Raw genomic sequence first — 19,825 nt, 5'->3', positions numbered from 1 at the left:
AGTGAAAGAGAGGAGGTAAGCCAAGCCAAGCAAGTCAGTCTCGAACTAAATATTCCAAATAAGGCTCCAGTATCAGCTGTTTCTCCTTCCTGCGCTCACCTCAGTTTTGCACTACCCTTCCAAGTGCCTCATTCACTTCCACAATTCAGACTCAGATTTTCTCCCATCAGTACGGCATCTCCACGGTTTCAGATAGAACATGCTATCCCAATTAACCACATGAAGACATGATCAAGCATAATCTGCATACCAGTATACCACAGAGCAAACTGCTGCAGTTTTGAATTACTTTCCTAAGAGGGAAGAAATCCATTTTCATTTTTCTTAGCTAGGTATTCCTCCCCTCTCCTGAAGTAACTGCCAGATTCTTAACAAAACTTGCCTAAAAATATGAAAATTCACTACAGCTTTTAGGCATGAAACAGCATTCCATTAAAGCCTACAGAACTACAACTTTTTCCACGCAAGGCACTCTGTTATCATATTTCTAACTAATTCTGAAAGACTACTTGGAAGCCACTATGTGCCATATTGTATAAACAGCTGAGAATTTTAAGAAACTGCATAGCTCTGACTTGCATGAAGAGTTTGTACAACTCCAGAACAAAACCCAAAACTCTGCTGAGACTCTTTCCCACAGTTAAAAACCCTAGGAATACACAGCATTTACCCTGGCATGTCATTCCCCTCAGGATCACCAATGCTTCCAAATAGGAAGCTGTCGTGGTTTAAGACCAGAAGGCAACTGAGCACCATGAAGGTGCAAACTCAGCACCACACAAAAGCAAACTCAAATCTACTACAGCCCCTTGTAGAGATCAGAGCCAGGTCAAAAAATGCAATAAATGGCATATGGGACACTACACATGCAGAACCAGAGCACCTAACGAAGATGCTTCTGTTTGCCATAACCTGAACAGAGATTAATCCATGAAAGCAAATTAGGATATGCTGTGCACAGATCAGGTGCACTTTCTTTCTTCAAAGATGTTTTTACTCTCTCCCTCAGTAGGTATTTACAATCTAAACTCCTCTTCCAGAAAGTTTACTTTAGAAAAGACACCGATACTTTGCAAAATATTTTCAAATTTCATTGACGAAAGAAATCGTCCAAGTCACGGCACACACTCAGACCTAGAAGTAATATGAACACATGCACTGATCAAGACGAAACAACCACCTCCCAATTACTATTTACACTCTGGAAAGCATCTATATAAACTTCAGATGTTTTGCACACAAAACAGACTGGAACCAGACTGTAAACACCGCTCTTCTTTCAGTGCACTGACCCACGGGCTCCATGACTTCATGTGTTTGCAACTCAAACTGCATTTAATTTAACACTGAAGCAGCAGTGAGTCTGCAAATCTGCCATCCATCATTTAGAGCGTTACTTGCTTCCAAGTTGTACAAGACCAGCAAAGGCTCCCAAAAACATGACAAATATTTGGCATGTGAAAACATATCAGCGCTAAAACTGGCCATATTGAACTTTAAGATGCTCGAAAAGCCCATTATTGCATACACTGTAAACTAAATCACAACATTTCAAAAGCAGAACTTTAAACTAGATACCAGTGCGTGCACTGATGCATCCCTAGGATTCAGTTTTAAAGTACATTTGGTTCCTATTTCAGCCTCATGAGAAATCCAGATGACCAAATGCTTTTTAGTTCCTTCCTCTGCCTCAATTAGCAGAATCCATTTCAATTAAGTTCTGGTATTTCTGTTTGCAAACGGTGACATACTAATGTATCAGTTCTTGTTACAAGCTCTGACAAGATTCAGTGATAATTTACTAGGTCTTATGAAAGATCTACAAGGATCATTAGATGAATGTTAGTGTTTTTAAAAATTAGTAAAAGCTGTGTCTAAAGCACTCAAAGCAACAGTAACGTACACAAGACTCCCTAAACAGCAGCAACATCCAAGAGACTGCAAACATTTCACATAATTTGTAGAATTTCATACTAGAAATGAAGTAAAAATAGAAAAACTAGAAATTACTTACTACAGCAACTATGTAACTGTTTGCTAGTGAAAACAGTTAAAGGTCCCAATACCACCCACCTGTAAAATTTCAGATCACCCTGCGCTGAGGTTTTTTTTTTACACACTATTTTGTGTAGATATTTTGAATTACAGATGGTGTCAATGCACTGTGTTTTCTTGCCTGGAAATTCTGCATCCTCTTTATTTGGTCACCAGCAGGTGATCAAATACCATCATGTGCTCCGTGAGAAGCGCTCCCAGGCAGCCTGCCGAGATTCCCGTCGGTTTGTTTAAAATTATTTCTCTGGCATCATTAAACAAAGGAAAAAGATACAGAAACTTATGTGTGATTACACGTTCCTGTACCTCTCATCCATACAAAGAATTTGGGGTCTTCTCAGTTCCTTGGTTAAGTCACTGCAGAGGAAGGAGCATGATATTCCACTTATTTTAACTGAGGAGACTCTGAAGTCCTGGGAAAACATCTAAGGCACGAATGACCATGATGGAGAAGCGTGCAGCATGGTACAGTGAATTAAGTGCTGAAAAAGGCAGCTCACTGCTTATTATAGTCCAAAAGTTTTCTTCTCTGAAATAGCTGAAGTTGTCAGTTATTGCAATGATGAAGAATTCAGGGTGTCTTCCGTACTTAAAATTGCTCAACTTTCTCAGCTGTATTACCTGATGTTTATTGCTAATGTAGACATGCAAGTGGAGAAGATATTGGAAATAATTTAGTACCTTCTTTAGCTGCTGACACAGTCTTAAATACCTCCTTTATTCACCATTTAAATTCTACCTGTCAAACTACTTTGGTTGTAGAGTATAAGGGTTGTAGAGTATAAGAGTTAGTCTCCAGGATTATTCAGAGATTTTTATTTGGATTAAATATATTTAGTGTTTGAGGCTGTCGAGTTAACTAATACTATGTTCTATGATTCATTTATTCACCTTTAAGATACAAAGGCTTCATATTCCAGAGCAATGCAAGACACGACTTGGTGTCAGCCAGACTCCATCAGCACCATCAGTGAGACAGCTCGCTGTTCTGCAAGAGGGCAGGCTCTGCACCTTCCAAATTTCTCAACTGATCTGTGGGAAATTTAGATACTTACCAAAAAAAAAAGCGCCAGTGGACACAACACTGGTATGTAGACTACCTTGCTTTCTATGTGAGACACTAGCATAGTTATCCTCTTGCCTTTCTTACGTAGTAAGGTCAGCTGCGCTTGCGTTTTCTCACATTTTCTAGAACAACTTCCTCAGCTACCACAAGCCCAAGTTTCCCTACCACTCTGCTAGTTCTGCGTAAGAAGTACAGCATGAACTCAGAACATATAAATAGCATTTATCATTAACTGAAGTTTAGGTCAATAAAGACCACCAGAACAGTCATCCAAATGTAAGTGTAATATGTGTCCAGTGAGAACAGACTTAAGTAGCTTCTAAGGTTGAAGTCTTGTTACAGTAATCTCAAACTAGCGAACAGCAGCACAAATCAACACTGCCCCTGGCATCGCACCTTAATCCTAAAGGATCCCTGATTTACATATGAAAAAGATCACTCCATATTCTTTGCCTCAGGTGCAAAATTAATTTCACCTGTATAGATGGAAGATCACAGTGCATTCATACCACATGTTTTGCCAGCATGGAGATTTGCTGACAGCTATGAATACTGGGACTCTTGTTGTGTAGATCAGGCTTCTATTTAGTATGTCCATTTAGAAATTACTGAGAACAGCATAGCCACTGCTATATTTAAATTCTGAGAAATAATGTAGTGAGAGTGTTCTACAGGTACTAACATGCACTATCTTGCAGATTAGTAGCCAGCAAGGAAATGGGCTCTGAATGAAAGCAGCAAAAGCTGATCTAACACATTTGCACCAATTTAGAAGAATCTGCTGAGAACAGGTTCACACATTCAAGACGTGTGAAAGGCTGAGAAAGTCTCCTCCTCTGAAGTCTTAAGAGGTTGTTGGCATGCACAGCATATTCAGAAGAGCACTTACATTTTACCTTTATTTAATCAAGGCTCAGTTATAGAAATCCAAATTTTTGCAGAAAGCTAGTCATCCTTTAGTCTTCTACAACAAAATGTTTAGGAAACCAAGGCACACGATTATCAACATGACACAGCTTGTTCAAGACAGAGTATGTGTAAGAACACATCACTCTGCTCCCACACTGTATTGTGAAAGTCTGCATTTTAAAAGCAGTAGTTCCCCATAAACAGGTATCTGGAGAGTCTGAATTAAGAATTCCATCCTCAGAGGCTGCACTGAAACCACACAGAAAAGATATGCTGGAACAAGCTAAGTGTAGCACACAAGACTCCCAAAAAGTTGCTCGCATTCTCGGTTGGAAGACAACTCGTCATGTTTCTGTCTGGCACGTGTGTGCTGGGATAACATGTCCACATCAAGACAGCTCCCACTGAAAGACCTCTCAATTCAGAGCCACATCTGTGCTTAAAAATAACAGTCACAAAAAAATATATAAAAAAATAGTAACATTCAGAAAAAACTATGGCAAAGATGTTCTTCAGTAAAACCAGACCAGCTTGCACTACAACATCAATTGGTCAATACAAGACCACTCCTCTCCAAAGACTTCAGTATTTTACTGCCAGCGAGAAAAGTCAGGAAAGGAAGAATAGTGGAAAGGGAGCAAGGCAGTCCCAGAAACAGCCTTTCAAGGCACAGTAACTCACAGAGGCTGAGTGTGAAATCCTAATCCCAATTTGGAAAACTATTTAAAAAAATGGCACTTTGTGTTACATTAGTATGAAAGTTCACCTGGAGATCATTCAGCTCAACTAAAATATTACGGTCAATCCCCATTACCAAAGCACTGGCATACATATTGAAGGGTTTCTGGCCACAAACCAAGAATAAGGGAACTCAAGCCTTCTTATTGTTTGACTCTGTGTTAATCCCTACATGGAGCCTTACTAATACAAACTCAAAGCCAGCATTATCTTGTCATTTGGGCAGGAAAAACAGCAAATCCTCAAGAACTCCAATTCTTTTCTGAGGATGCGAATGACTCATTTTTAAGTGTAAATCTGTAAAGCACTTTTGTTTCCATAGTTATAGCAACAATCTTTGATAAATCCTTTTCACATCAAGACCGAAGATGGCTCTAATCTTTTCAAGGGCTTCAAGGAATCATGCTCACTGCACACATGCCATCCTGTGATTTGATGTTTGGCAGACCTATTGATCAGGGAAAGAGGGGAAAAATAGTTCATAACTCAACACATACAAAGCAGCAGCTTTTCGTTTTTCCCCACAAAAAAATTAAGCAATATTCAGTGTAACTACAGAAATGTATTTAAATAAAGTAATTCTGAATTATATGATTAAGTGCCCAAATACTCAATGCACGTGTTTACAGAAATGCTGGGTGATTGAATCACATTATCTGCGAAGAAGATTCTTCTATCAGCCTGAGAAACCTTCTACCAACAGTTTATGCACTCAAGCATGTCCTAAGAGGAGCACCACCTACACGCTTCAAGCGGAAAGAGAGCGGGACAACTGAACACGCAATCCCAGAACCAGAGAGAGATCTGGGAAAGGGAGGGGGGAAAGACATCTCTAACCCCCAACTTAAGGGCGTGAGGAGGTTGCAGAACAGAGAAAATAATCTTTTTCCAGGTTCTACGCTTGTGACTTCAGAGAGATGCTGAAGCACTGACCTCAGAATTGTTTCATAAGATGGGCATCCACACCTGAGAAGGAGGAAGACCTCAACATCTGGCAACCTAGTCTGGCTTCAAACATAACTGACCTCCACAGGATCTAACTCTATAATCAAGCACATACCAAGGACGTGCTGCTCTGCACCTGAAAGAATGGTAAACTTTGCTAACACTTTGCAGTGGTCATTTGAAGACTCATTATTTCCAGTAGATCTAATTGAATGTTCTCACATGTACAACAGCCCCACTGATATTGAGAGACAGAACCCAGAAAAGCCCAACTAGAGCAAGATAAAAGTACAATCCTCCAGTAAACTGAACAACACTCTCCAAAAACACTACTCTGCAACACAAAAATGCTAAAGAGAAGCTGCAGCTAAACTAGCAGCTGAACTTCAAGCTGAACACGCCTTTTCCTGTCTTCTATAATCTGATCTAGCACTTGCAGACATGTCACAGAAGTAAACAGGATCCAGAGGTAAATGCACATGCTATCATCCTTACTGTATCATCTGTGTCTGCAGTTCTACGCAAATGAGGACAGAATAAAGTGTCATCGCTGCCCCTGCGCATTGCATAAAAAAAAAACAACCCTCCAACGTTGGGTGTAATTTGCAAGTAGGGCAAAAAGTACTTATCTGAAGATCAACACTGGCTGGTAGCAAACATCCAAACCCACCCAAAAGCTATCTTTAACAAGAACAAACCTTTAACACGTTCAAAGCTTATCACGCATCTGAGCAACTCGGCTCTCATCCCACTTTTCCATTCTCAGAGAATTAGAAGACTCCTGGAGTCTACTTCAGAAGGCTTCTCTGTTAACGACTCTCACAGCAAATTCAAGAAAGGCAAGTTCACAGCAAACGCACCGAAGCGAGAGGCAGCATACAACGGTACTCTTACTCAGAAGCACTTTCCTTGGTGTTACCAGACACGCAGCACCAGCACTAGACACTCCTCAGCTGCCAGTGCCTCAAAGCAAATTTCAGTGAGAACAGCAAACCTTTACAACCACATAATTGAATAGCTCACAAGTATAAAGACTAGGAAATGGCTAATTAAATCAGTTTGCATGGTGTAAAATTAAGATAATGGGTATGTTTCTCCAAGTCATTTCAGGAGATTTTCACCGGAAATCAACTTGCAATGAGAAATCTGAAATGTAAATTAGATGACAGAAAGCGTATGGCTGATTCAGCCTAACTCTAATTAATCCATGTCAGCCATCTGACTGGAGGCCGTAGGAGAAACAAACTCGGTAGATGAGGGAGGGAAAGCTTGAGGATGACCAGAATCTTAAGCGTAAACTGCAGGAACCGACTAAGCTACAGATCCTAAATAGTCTTCAGTCATTTGGGTGATAGTTCCACTAACACGGTTGACTTCAGTTTGTAATAAAACTTGAGGGCTTACAATATTAACCACCTGAGAAGTATTGAAGTGGCATACATTGCACTAAGCTGTAATTACCTCTTTCCAGTTTTAAAGCACTACACAAGCGTGAACTAATGAATTTTCATAAATACTTTTGTTAGTGGCCAGAAGGCACCTATTTTTATACCAAGGAAAATAAATCATATTGACTATCCCCATGACCACTTAAGTTAACAAAATGAGGAAGGACACTCCGGTGAACTAGGCATGGAAATGCTGATTTCTAATTCCATTAAAATACAACCAAGTTCTGGTTTTTGCCCTCTCATGCTGCTATAAAAAGACCAAATTGTTTCTTTAGGCTCCTAGTATCATCTCTGGAATTGTGAAAGATGATGGAGAAAAAACGAAAAAAGCAGGAACAGCTCACTGATCTCTCACAAATGTATATATACCTAAGTTTTAACCACATACATGCAGAAACTTTAATCTTAAACCCTCTTTCTCTGTACTTCCTATCTGTCCAAGTTACAAATGGCTTCTAGAACTACACACTCTTGCTTCCTTTCCTCCAGAATTTCTATGTAAATTCTGACATTTTTCACTCCTTATCCATCACTGCTCTGTTCTTCATTTGCTCTCTTCTACCTTTGCCCCAAAGTGTCCCATTCCCATGACAAACAATGCTTTCCCAGCATTCCTGCCTGCGCTCTCTTAATATGAACCATGTTTTTCAGTGCAGTGTCAAACCCGATCCAGTGAAAAAAGTTAAATTCCCTCAACAGTTTGAAAAGAAGTTAGAGTATACACCAGCAAATAATACTCTTCTACCATACTCAGTCCCTGCATTTTACACTTTTTTTTAATGCCACTTTTTCCCTCTCTTACTCCTCTAATCATTGCTGGTATCTCTCCTTTCATTACATTTTTGGCCACAAGTAGTCGAACTGGAAGTAGAACAGTATTTTTCCCTTATTCCCCACTCTACAACACTAACAATTTTTAGTCTTGAACCTTTACTTCAGGAGTCAGTACTTGACACAACTGAACCGTCTGCGTCTCTTCCAACTTCCCCTGGCACTACCTCCTGACACAGGTACGCCTGTCACTCCCTCCTTAACCATTTGTGTCTTCCTTCCATATTACGGCACGTACCTAAACTCTCTGAACACTCTTCTGCAAAGCTTGTCAGCAGGTATGACAGAAATGGGTACTGCTTTCAGGAGTTTTCCACCATTCTGCTGCCCACATGGAGCTCTGTCATAACTTAAGCTGGAAGCTTATCGGGGTAAAACAGAGACTTCACGCTTGGTCAGCACTGATCACACTGCTTGCACTCAATATAGTGACATCATTCAGCCTTTTTTTTTTTTTAATGTTTAGAACTTGGCATAAATATCTCGGGCTGAGATTTTGAAAGGATTTGGGAAATAAAACAATGTAAGTATAAACTGAGCAGTTACCTTACTTTCAGAAATTAGTATTAGGACAGTACTCAACTATTAAGAGCACTTAAAAAAATATTCTCGAGTTCTGCCTAAAACACAACATGATCCGTATATATTTTTGCAGAGAACCTTACACAGATTTAAGGATTTCCTAAAGAAAGAAATAGCTTTTTTTGTCCCGTCAGATTCAGAAGAACACATTCTTCAAATCCTACTCAAAGTGAAACTCCGCACATGCTTCAGTTATGGAAAGAACCTACTTCTCAGAGACTCAAGACGACAGAATAATAATAGCTCTCTTCGCCTTTGCTACTTAGCCTGAAGTCACTAAACATGCTTAATCAAAGATGAAACAATTTTATTTAACTGATTCTGAAACAGATCACTCCAGCACAGCAATTACGTCACTAGAAGTCACATCTGCACCAGAAGAGGACCTTGGCTATAGCAGAGCAATTACCCTTTTATGAGCACTCTGAAGGCAAAATACAAGGAGCAACAGGTCTCATTAGGAACTTATTTACATAGCTCAGAACTAGGCTGGGCAGGTGATAGGCTACTCCAGCACCTGCCCATCCTGCAATCTCAAGACATTCCATGATCAGGGCAATACATATTTATATTTACACAACCTATTTAAGACAGAGCATGATTACACAACTATTCATAATAGCTCAACAGGAGACATCATCAGCTATTGTTCAGATTCACACTAACACAAAGGTTATTTTTAAGACATAAAAACACAAAGCCATTTAGGTTTAAGAGACCTACAAAACCAGATTTAATCTATTTTAAGGTTCTCGACCCCCACAAAACCCCATGCCACTGGCATTTACTACACAAGTCTATGAACTAATAAACAGCAAATTTAACTTAAATTCTTTGTTTCCTTTTGCAGCATTTGCATGGAAACAGAATGAAGGGACTTCAGCTGTCACAGTTAAAGGTCCAGCTCAAGAATCAAGACATGTTTCTTTTTCCTTTCCAACCCCACTATTGAATTGCATACTCCATCTCAACACCACTATTAAATTGTATACTCCATCTTCAGCTGAGAACTCCAATATAACAAATCTCATTACATGAGTATTAACACAGACATTCAAAATTAAACAGGAAGTATACAAAGGGAATGTTTGCTAGATTGCTCAAATTGGAATAGAGAAGGGAGTGGTTTTTAAATTCTTCTCATTAACCCATGCATATCTCTTTTTAAAAATCACATTATTAAGTCTTCCTTTACTGCAAACTGCTTTTTTGTTTTGGTTTGTTTTTTTAAGTCGATGCACTTAACAAAAGGTGGAAATAATTATATGGTAAAAACACTACACAGGTACTAGCTTTGTTACAAAACATAAAAGCCCTCTATACCTCAGCTTTCTCACATATGAAATGAGGACAATTACGTCAGAAGCTCTTTATTATTCTTGTTTTTAAAAAAAGGCGGGGGGGAGGAAGGAGCAAAATGCATCTGTTTGCAATACCACAGTGTAGCAGTCTACCATCCAAAAACGCTTAAGCTCCATAAGGAGGTCGCTTGATCAGTGTTTTATGGAAAAGCAACACAGAAACAAGAATCATACGCGCTCAATTAAAAACACTGAAACACAAATCTTACCAGCTGGAACTCTCTGCGCCTGTCGTACGCGTGCTGGATACCACTATCCGCCCATAGAGCTCTTATGGCTGGAAGGTACTGTAAAAAAACTGCCGTCTCCACCATGCCTTGCACCACCGTGACTGACCGAGTATCAAACGCCATCATCGTATCTCCATTGCTCTGGTTAGCAGGATCTCCCCAAGGGATATGAAGTTTCTCTCTGGCATCTACGAGGACTCTCACACCTTTAACAACATGAAAGGGCATTGCAATTAGAGTTTCTCAGCATCTACTGTTTCACTAGCCTACAAATCTGTAAGGATTCAAACAATGCACTTACTCTGTACAGTCAAAGCTCAATAGGACTATCCACCCAGCAGCAAATCAGAAAGTTTCTGAAAAATTTACTCAAAGCACTACATTTTCAGGTAATATCAAAACTCAGATATTTGCTATCAGAAAAACATGGCCATGCTCAACAGTATAACGTCCATAGTACAAGTTTAACTATTGAAAAAGTGCTATTTTTAATTGCTAAATCCCCAATCTGTGCTACCAAGCAAACTCTTTTACCTGGCACGAATACAAGACAAACGAAGTCTGTTTAAAAGCTTATTTCAGAATATCGTCAAACCATCTGATGGCTTCTTTATAAGGTTCTCTAGTTTTTGTATTCTTATGAACTTGGCATTTAGTTATATCAAATTGTAGAGAGCTGTCACTGCCTTTACCATTTTCAGAGATATGAAGACAGTATTTACTAAAACCATAGCACTTTCCAAAAAGTATGTTTTTACTGCCAAAGTGCTGTTGTATCACCTAAAGACTTCTCCGCAATTTTTTTGTTGTTGTTTTGGTAAACAATCTCTAGGAGAAAGAGAGTATTTTAAACTTCTCTTATAAAGGACTTTAAAAAAAACCACATTGTACTCATACTGATAAGGAAATGCAGGAAAATGAATTCTAGGACTAAATTTACCGATGAAAAATAAAAAGAAAAAAGAAAATTCCAGAAATAAACATTTGGAAAGGCATGGGGAGAGGTATAAGGAAATGAAGATATAGTAACAAATGAAAATAACACCATACTTGTCCAATGCCAAAGTATTTTTTCAAGCTTCATTCTCTGCATAATGTTTCTATCTGTCAAAAGCTATGACTGCAGGAAAGCAGCCTCCAAAAAAGATCTGCAGTTCCTATGTGATACTTTCACAGAGTAGGAAGTACCTTACTTTATTAATAAACTATCACCTGGTCAACCCACATGCTCGTGATTTCTACTGCCTTGCTATTTATAGCTTTTCCAGGCTTGATTCATAAACAGTTTTGTAAAACAATTCTTTTTAAAAATCCCTGGACCTCAGTCTCCTTCGAGAGCCAGGCTGACGTCTGACAACGTTTTGCCGTTTTGAGAAACTTAGTTAAACCTCTGTCCAACTATTACACAGTCCAAACCGAAAATGCGACGAGCGGTTTAAATAAGAGAGAGAAAAGAAGTAAGGATGACAGGAGTCAAACCAAGAGCCCGCTCCTAAACCATGTGTGGAGGTTTTGGCAACGCGTCTATGAACAGCGGCTCTGCGTGCGGGTTTCTGTTGATTGATGTGTCAGACCAGTTTCCAACACGATGGCAACGTTTCTTCCAGTGAAGCGAAGCGCGGAGAGCGCTTCCTCCCCGGACACGGGACACGTCTCATCCTCACGCCCTTTCAGGTGCATCTTCCCCCATCCATTACCGCTCATTACTGCGATCGCGCTACCAGGAAATGGCAAAGCCGGGGACCTTACGAACTGAAACCGCTGCTCCCACGGCAAGAGCCGCAGCCGCCCTCCGCAGCACGGCGGGCCGCACCCGGGCCAGCGCCCACCGCGGGGGACGCCCCGTCACGGCGGGGGCGACACCCCGCGGGCCCGGAGCGGGGGGGCTGCTCCCCGACGCCGGCAACGCGGGGCCGATAGTCCTCGGCGGGAGGAAGGATGAGACGCCCGAAACGAAACCGCCGACAGTGCGGGAGGAGGCAGCGACCCCGCGGCTCTCACCGGCCCGAGGGACCCCCCCCGTCCCCGCCCTGAGGCCGCCACTCCCCCGCCCCCCCCTCCCCGGCCGGGCCGGGCCGGGCCCCCGCAGGCCGCCGGCCCGGTGCCTCACGGGGCGGGCCGGCCCCGCTGCCGCCGCTCACCCACCCTTGATCACGTTGCTGTAGATGGTGGCGCGGAACTCCTCGCGGGCCGCCCGGTCCCAGTCCTGCCCGTGGATGATCCGCATCTGCTTGAGGAAGGTGGACTTGCCGCTCTCGCCCGCACCCAGCAGCAGGATCTTGACGAGGCGCTTCACGTACGTCTTCTCGCGGTTGAGGCACTTGTCGATCTCCTTGGACTTGCGCTGCTGCTCGGCCTCGCCGCTGGTGAGCAGGCAGCCGGGGAAGCAGCCCGACAGCACGGAGCGCGACGGCAGGAAGTCCGCCATCTTAGCGAGCACTGCCAGCGAGGGGAGCGGCCGCCCGGCCCGGCCCGCACCAGCCCGCTCTCTGCCCGCGCATGCGCGCCCGCGCCCCGCCCCGCCCCGCCGGGCACCGCCTCCGTCCGCACACGCCCGCTCACGTGACCGCGGCCGTTTGCCCCCTCCCGCTCCGGAGGGCGGGGGAGCGTCACGTGACAGCGGCTCGCGCCCGCCCACGAGCGGCGCCTCACAGGAAATGGCGGGAGGGGGCGGCGGCTGCTTTTGCCTCCGTTACCGGCGGGGCCGCGCTCACAGCCGTAACCGAAGCGAAGCGTGCGCTCGCGTGAGGGAAAATGAGGCCCAGGCTCAGCCTGCCCCGGCAGAGGCGGCACCTCTGCCGCGGCCCCGCAGCCGCTGGAGGGAAGCTGACAGGCGAGCGGCCGGGGGAGGTCAGCCCTCGGTCAGGGGGGCAGGATGGAGCTTGCCAGCTAAGCAGTTTTTGTTCTCGGTACAAAGAGAAAATAGTTTCGTTAAAGCGCTTTGAACAACTTGGCACGTACTTCCTCTCTGCTCCTCTGAGAAGAGCTTTGCAGTACTGCTGGGATACGGCACCAGGCTGAACAAACACACCGGTCCTGGGCCTCACGCGGGGGCTGTATGCAGTCAGGGTGATAAAAAGCGAGTGGAACTTTTTACCCGTTACTAAATTAAAAGAAACAAAGGCAGTATTTTCAAGTGCTTAATAGTAAAATTTTCCTAAAATTTAGCAACCCTTCATGTGATGGGCGGAGCAAATAATAGGCTGAGAGACATGCAAGGACTAAAAATCCTACTGTTGGTGTGACCCATCCCTGAGCACAAGTGTTCTGTCATTTGTGCAAAAAATTCACTTTAGTACTATTACACTAATGATAAAGGTGATAAAACTCTGCTGCCTACACAGAAATACATTGCCTGAAGGTGTGGTCCATTAGATGAAAGGCAAAAAGATTGAGTAACCTTCTGTATTACTTTGGTTATTGATACAACTTTTCAAAACTACTCAGAGAAGTTTTATGTACAAGGTGTCGGTCAGATCAGTAAGTCTGTGGTCTCGCGTACCTGCTCACTGACACACTGGTTATGTTCTGTAGGCGTAAGGACAGAGATAAAGCACAGATGACTGAAAAGCAGGCACACGTGTACGTGGGGTGTAGCTCAGCTGCAAGCATGTGTGTCCATGTCACACTTTCCTGACATGGCTAGTTAAGTGCGGAAATCACATACATGCAATTACATATGCAAAGATTATATTAAATATTTGTTTCTCCTTACATCTCCTTAACTTTGATAACCACTGACTTTTTCTCTCAATGTTTTTCTCCTTTTTTTCTAACAATAATCTTAAGTCAGAAAAAGGAAAAAATGACTGAGGAAACTGAGATGAGTTTAGCACAAGGAAATGTCACTTTGCCTCAACTGGAAGGACCTTCTTCAAAACCTGTGATGAGTATCAGTGTTCACACCTTAGACAGAGGATGGCCCCACATGGAGATAAATTCCACATGAATTATTCTATATGGCCTTACCCCCCCCAAAAAAAAGCATTTCTCATAGGAGAGCAGGATGTGGTATAAAAATAATATAGTCATCCAAGAAGCACATCCTGGTGGTCTTGGTACAGATGTGGAAGCCAGTCATTCCTGAGCTCTAGTCCAAGTTTGAAAACTAAGTGATCTTTGCTGGCTTGACACAGCTCTCATCGCACCTTCAGAAATGGAGAGGACTCCTGAGTTTCTATAATTCCTCTTGGAGTTAAGTAGTTTTCAGTGAATGAAAATCCTACCAAAGTTTCTGCTTTTGTGGTTCTTGTCTGCAAAGTGAAACTGGTAACAGCACTTGTGCTTTCCTTCAAAGAGTTCAATATTCTTTCTTGCTAAGGGAAAATGCCTCTTAGTGAAAGGAGAAAGTTAAAAACAAGGACACCAAGAACAAAACATAGAAACAATATTAGTTGCCTACCTTTTGAGAAGTTAATTAACACCTACCAGTGAAGCATAACCGAAAAAAAGATAATGCTGTAAGCAGTAGAAGCAGATTAAGAAAATCATAATCGTGCAGCAGAGACGATAACCAACAGCCAAGCCTGCGCAAGGGTGGCATAATGAGTTCTTGCCTTCCAGGCCAGCGGCAAGATGCGCCTAAAACCTGGGCTGCAACCACAAAGATGAAAGAATGAATGAATGAGTGAATGAATGAATGAAGAGTAAAAGGTGTTTTCTGGTGTCTGCCAGCAGCAGTATCACCTTCCTAACCTGGGACATCCCTCACTAGAGGCCAGAACTGCTTCAGGACAAGCAGGTGTCTCTTAGGGGCTACCTGGGCTTCTTTTCAAGGCAGCTTCTATCTCTTGTTGATCCTCCCTGGTAGCCTCAGTTTTGCCCTTTTCCTTCTTTCACTTCGCTTTCCCCCAAGAACTCACCTACCCGGTGACTTTGCTAAAGCCTCCCTCTGCTCTGGCCTCTCCCTCCAGCTGCCCTGCTCCAGGCGTCTCCTTCCTGCTGTCCCTCTCGGCACAGGTCCCTGCCACTCCTGCCTGCTGCCACCCCGCTCTCTCAAATTTGTCACCTCCTTCTCAAATACTGTCATTCCACATATCCAGCTTCCCAAGTCATCTAAATCTTGGGTAGTTCCTGGCCTCCTCCCAGTGCTGCCCTACCTCCTCTACCCTTCACATTCCCAGCAGCTGGCAAGCCCTCCAAAACCTCCTAGGTGTACCATTCCCAATCTCCTGGCACAGGAGCATGGCTCTCAGCGTGCTGCAGAGCGGGAAGGGCTGTTCCTGCACTGGGGATGACGGTGTTCCCTGGAGAGGACACTGAAGTGGGCTCAGCGTCATCCAGCTCAGCAGGGGAAGCCAAATAGCTCAGTCCTGGGTCAGGTGTTAACCCAGCTGCATCCTCTCGCCCCAGCAGCCAGGCTCTAAGGCAGGGTGTGTCAGGTCTTTCTCTCTTTTGCTTTTTTCCTTCCTCTTTGCCACTTCTTTCCTTAGCTTTCCTGTCCCTGGAAAGTCCAGGAGTGACGGGAAGCAAATGCTGCCCATTCGTGCTCACAGCTTTTCCCATGTGGCTCCTAAGGAAGATTCTCTTTTTGAGTGCTGGTGTCCTACCAGACAGGACAATGGGCTCTGGAGATAGTGCTTTAACTAGTGCCTTGCTGGGAAACCTGAGATTAAGTCATGTCTCTCTCTGTGCCACAGTTTGCTGGTTTTTTTGGGTTTTTTTGTAAACTGCTTTGAAATCTTCCTGGAAGGAACTGCGTACTGAAATTCAGCCTCCGCTTGCCACACTCACAGTACCATTCTCATTGCTTCACTTACGTTACCCCTTCCTTCCCCTCAGGGCCGTCCCCGGTTTCCTTAGATAGAAAGGTAGTTTACTCACCACATGCCTTTTGTGTTGCATGATTCAACTTCTGATGTGTGAAGAAGGGGCAACCACGTAGGAAATGTGATCTTTAAAAAAAGGGGGGATTCCCTCTGCAGTGCTTTCCACAAGAGAAACTGCTGAGAATTGTGAGCGGGTCTGTTGAGAATGATCACGGTTTACGGGGGCTTCACGAGGAGAACAGAGGGACAAAATTCAACTCTCACCAGACCTTTCCCTGGCCAGGACACACTCTGTGGCCTCGGGTGCAGGCTGAGAGGGATGTGTGGGCTCTGGAGAGCACGCGGGCGTGCACTGTTGCCCTGTGATGTGTTGACCACGAGCGTATTTTCACGATAGTGTACCTCCCCGGCGGGGTATGAACATCCATGTAAACTTGCGGTTACATAAATAGCACTGGATTTACTGTAGAAAGCAGGCACTGGGAGGTAAAGCGGACTCCCCAGGAAACGTCTTTCTTCATTATCTGGGGGTGCAAAAAGGCCTGGACTAACTTGTGGAGCCAGAAATCAGCAGGGAGGCTGCACAGCTGCTGCTGGTGCTCTCTGCCGCTCTCCCCTGCTGTTCAAGCTTTCTTGACCAACAAATTCACACATAAAATGGCCAGGCTGTGCCAGGGACTGTAGAATTGTTTGCCCTCCACAAGTGCAGGTTTTGTGATTAGAGGCCCAGGAGTGTCTGCCCTTTACAAGCTTGTATAATCTGATTTCAATGCCTCGTGCTTCACGTGACAGATCTGCTGCAGTGCATTAACTGCTGGGGTAGTTCACCTGAGTGAAATGTGGTTCATCTCCGATCTTGTGTTTGGTGGTTTGGGTCATTTACAGATGTTAAGAAAGCTGAATTTACATTGGACATCTTTTGTAGCAAAGACACAAAGTAGCTTTGTAATGGAGAGACAAATATCCATAGGCTTTATTTTAGCTTGTCAGAGAGACTAGAAATGAAAAAAATCCACACCTGATCTACAAAGGGGTGTCTGTGGTGGATCAGCAGGATTTAAAATTGCTGGGAGCTTTGGTGCTCGTCAAGGTTGAAGAGCTCACGCCTCAGCTTGAGCTCTTAAGAGTTATTTCTCCTGGATGTCCTGCAAGGAAATTTTGTTCTTTCTGAATTCATTTGTAGACGCAGTTTTCAAATATTTCTGATGAAGAAGACACCTGTTTTCCTCAGTGGAACTCTTAAAGTCAGTATTTTGGGATGAAATGACCATTTTTATTCCTCTAAGAATGTGGGGCACATGCAGTTGGTGGTGACTGATCCTTTACTTAGGCCAGTGTTTGCATCTCACTTCTGAGTCCTTCCACCACCCAGGAGGGGGAAGGAAAAGAGCTGTTCAGCAGAATCATTTGTAGTTTATAACAAGTTTTCCCAGTTTGCCTACCAAACCAAGAAACTGAGCTACATCTTTTTATGTGCTATTTACTCTGATATTATGTCCAAAAGAATTATTTACATGTATAGAGATCCCATTCTCTTGCCAGTTCTGTCTCTCTCAGAGATGGATCCACTTTTATTAGCTAGCATTGTCAAAATACCTGCATGCCTTCGCTGTCCTTCCCTTGCTTCCTCTGTCTCCACTCTGAATTCCCTCTTTCCTGCTGTCTGCCTCCAGGACAGTCCGCGCTACTGGAGTTTCTGTCACCTTTGCTGTTTCAAAGGGCCACCGAGATCTGAGCTTGGTTTCGAAGAACCTCAACACCTGAATTATGAGACACTGCAAATGTGTGAGGAACTCTCCTCCTGCTCCTTTTGGCCGTCAGCTGATGCCTTGAAGCATGAGGTATGATAACTTTGATACTAGCATGTGGAATGACAGAGGTTACTCATAGTCGTTAAATCACCTAGCAGCACAGAGCAGAGAAGGGTGGAAAAGCCTTCTGGAAAATAAGGACTGACTGATCCAGCGGCTGCTGTGACTCATGGGGGGATTTCACATGGAAATGACTCTGAGCAGGCACAGGAGAAAGGCATTCCAAAGCACTGGCTTGCACAGATACTGTGAAAGAGCAGAGATAAAGATAAAATGCTTCTATGAGGGCAGCAAAGCCACTGGGGAAGCAGCCGGTGCCTTCAGAGTATTATTGTGAATGGCAAAAGCACTCTGCTCCAAGTTCAGAGCCAAAGTGTTTTCCTCAAGTGTGCGAACCACAGACAGTAACAAACGCCGTGGCAGGGAAGGTGCTGCCCCGAGAAACAGCTATGGATGAGGTACAAACGTGCCTGTATCCCTGGGACGCGTGGGAGCACGCCGGCAGCACTAGGGGGGACCCGCTCAGGGAGAGCGTGGTGTGAGCGCCTGCTTGGTACCGAGATGTGAGCGTGTTCTCCGGGTGGTGCACGGGGAGGCGTGCAGCGTGGCTGGCAGGAATTCCTGGAAAAGCCTCATAGGAGTCCAAGCACATTGAGATTCCGCGTGAGTGAGGAGGCCCGCAGGAGGAAATTCCACCGTTTTCTGAAGAAACCAGAAATACTCAGCTCTTGGTTTCCAGTGCTGCCAGTTGGTTACTGTTCCCCTCACCCACTGGCACAAGACAGCTCCATGGTGAGGAAGCACCCTGTAACCCCGTGGTCTTCCTCCGGTGACCGTTACTCACAATTTCCTCACGTGGCCAAGCCACTGACCCCCCAAAAACCACCCGGCACCCAGCTGGCTGCGCTGCCCCAGGCTGGTGGCATTCAGGGAGCAGCTGAAGCCTGAAGCACCTGCACACGCATGACGCTCCGTCACAGCCGCCTGGGCTTAGGGGCCCTTGTTTTACCGCGGCTCCACACGAGGCGTTTTGGGGAGAGATTCTCCCCTCGCCGGAGGAACCAGCCGCTCGTGGGGGCTTTGCCAGCTCCTGCCTCCCCCTCCCTAACGCCACCTGCTCTGTGCAAACACCCTCCTTTTGTAAAGGACCGCTTCCAGCGTCACTGCCCAGCCCGGCTCACGCGGGCGCCCAGCACCTTCCAGAATGATCCCACACCCCCACCGACCCTCTCCCAGCCCCGGCTCGCCCCTCCCACGCCCGCCCAGTCCCCGCCCCCTGCCCCGCCCCCGCCGCGGGCCGGGCGGGCTCCCACTAGCGCCCCGCGGCGGCGGGTTCTAGTTCCGACATGTAAATGAGCGCGGAGCGGCGGTTGCTGATTGGCTGCGACGCGCAGCGCTGGCGCCGCCCCCGGCCGGGAGAGGAGGCGGCGGCGGGCGGCGGGCGGCGGGCGGCTGCAGCCAGGTGCGCCCGGTCCGGGCCGCTCCGTTCACCTCCGCTCCGCTCCGCCCGGCCCGGCACCATGACCGTCACACGGCTCGACCAGGGGCAGCGCCACCGGCCGCGGATGGCCTTCCTGAAAAAGGTGAGGGTTAAACAGCGCCGGGGGACAACCACCCCGTTATGGGCATCAGTACCGGTGGGCACGGCGGTGCGGTGCCCGGGGCAGCGCTGACCGGTGCTCCGGGCGGGGGGATCTGTGTTCATAGCATCCTGCCCGCTCACGGCTCCCCGGGGCCCCTCTGGGTGTGTGGGGTCCGAGGTGTGACAGCCCCAGCCCCGGGGGTTTGGGGCCATGGCTGTTGTGAAGCCCCGTGGATCCCACCCGGCTGTGGGGTTCAGACTGAGGGGCAACGTGTGCTGAAGTCACAGAGGAAATAAAACTGTAATTTTGTTTATTTTTGTAGCTTAACCTCAGCTGAATTATTCTCCTGACACATTTTCCCCTTCTCCCATCTTTTTCCCCAAAGGCCCTCAAAACAGTGTAATTTCCCAGGGGAAAACCCATCACCTGCGGCGCCCGGCCACTCAGTTCAGCTCTGGGCCACAGTCGGGCCAGTGTCTGCAGTCCCAGCGCTTC

General features: G+C 45.4%; 2 protein-coding genes across 3 annotated transcripts in view; one reads left to right on the top strand and one right to left on the bottom strand.

Moving 5' to 3' along the window:
• The window catches only part of GNA13 (G protein subunit alpha 13), a 29,641-nt gene extending 16,959 nt beyond the window's left edge, over positions 1–12,682 (bottom strand). The window contains exons 1-2 of the mRNA XM_074847725.1: positions 12,314–12,682; positions 10,148–10,374 (exon numbers count right to left, since the gene is read on the bottom strand). Of these exons, the coding sequence (XP_074703826.1) occupies positions 10,148–10,374; positions 12,314–12,596 (510 nt within the window). The 5' untranslated portion in view covers positions 12,597–12,682. The remainder of the gene's footprint in view (positions 1–10,147; positions 10,375–12,313) is intronic.
• A 6,495-nt stretch (positions 12,683–19,177) lies between these two features.
• The window catches only part of LOC141932787 (regulator of G-protein signaling 9-like), a 31,207-nt gene continuing 30,559 nt past the window's right edge, over positions 19,178–19,825 (top strand). For both annotated transcript variants that reach the window (XM_074846884.1, XM_074846883.1), the window contains exon 1: positions 19,178–19,330. In XM_074846884.1, coding sequence (XP_074702985.1) covers positions 19,268–19,330 — 63 coding nt within the window. In that variant the 5' untranslated portion in view covers positions 19,178–19,267. The remainder of the gene's footprint in view (positions 19,331–19,825) is intronic.

The sequence above is a fragment of the Strix aluco genome, chromosome 21 (genome assembly GCF_031877795.1).
Source record: "Strix aluco isolate bStrAlu1 chromosome 21, bStrAlu1.hap1, whole genome shotgun sequence".
In the NCBI taxonomy this organism is placed as follows: domain Eukaryota; kingdom Metazoa; phylum Chordata; class Aves; order Strigiformes; family Strigidae; genus Strix; species Strix aluco.
This window is presented reverse-complemented; position numbering and strand designations above follow the sequence as displayed.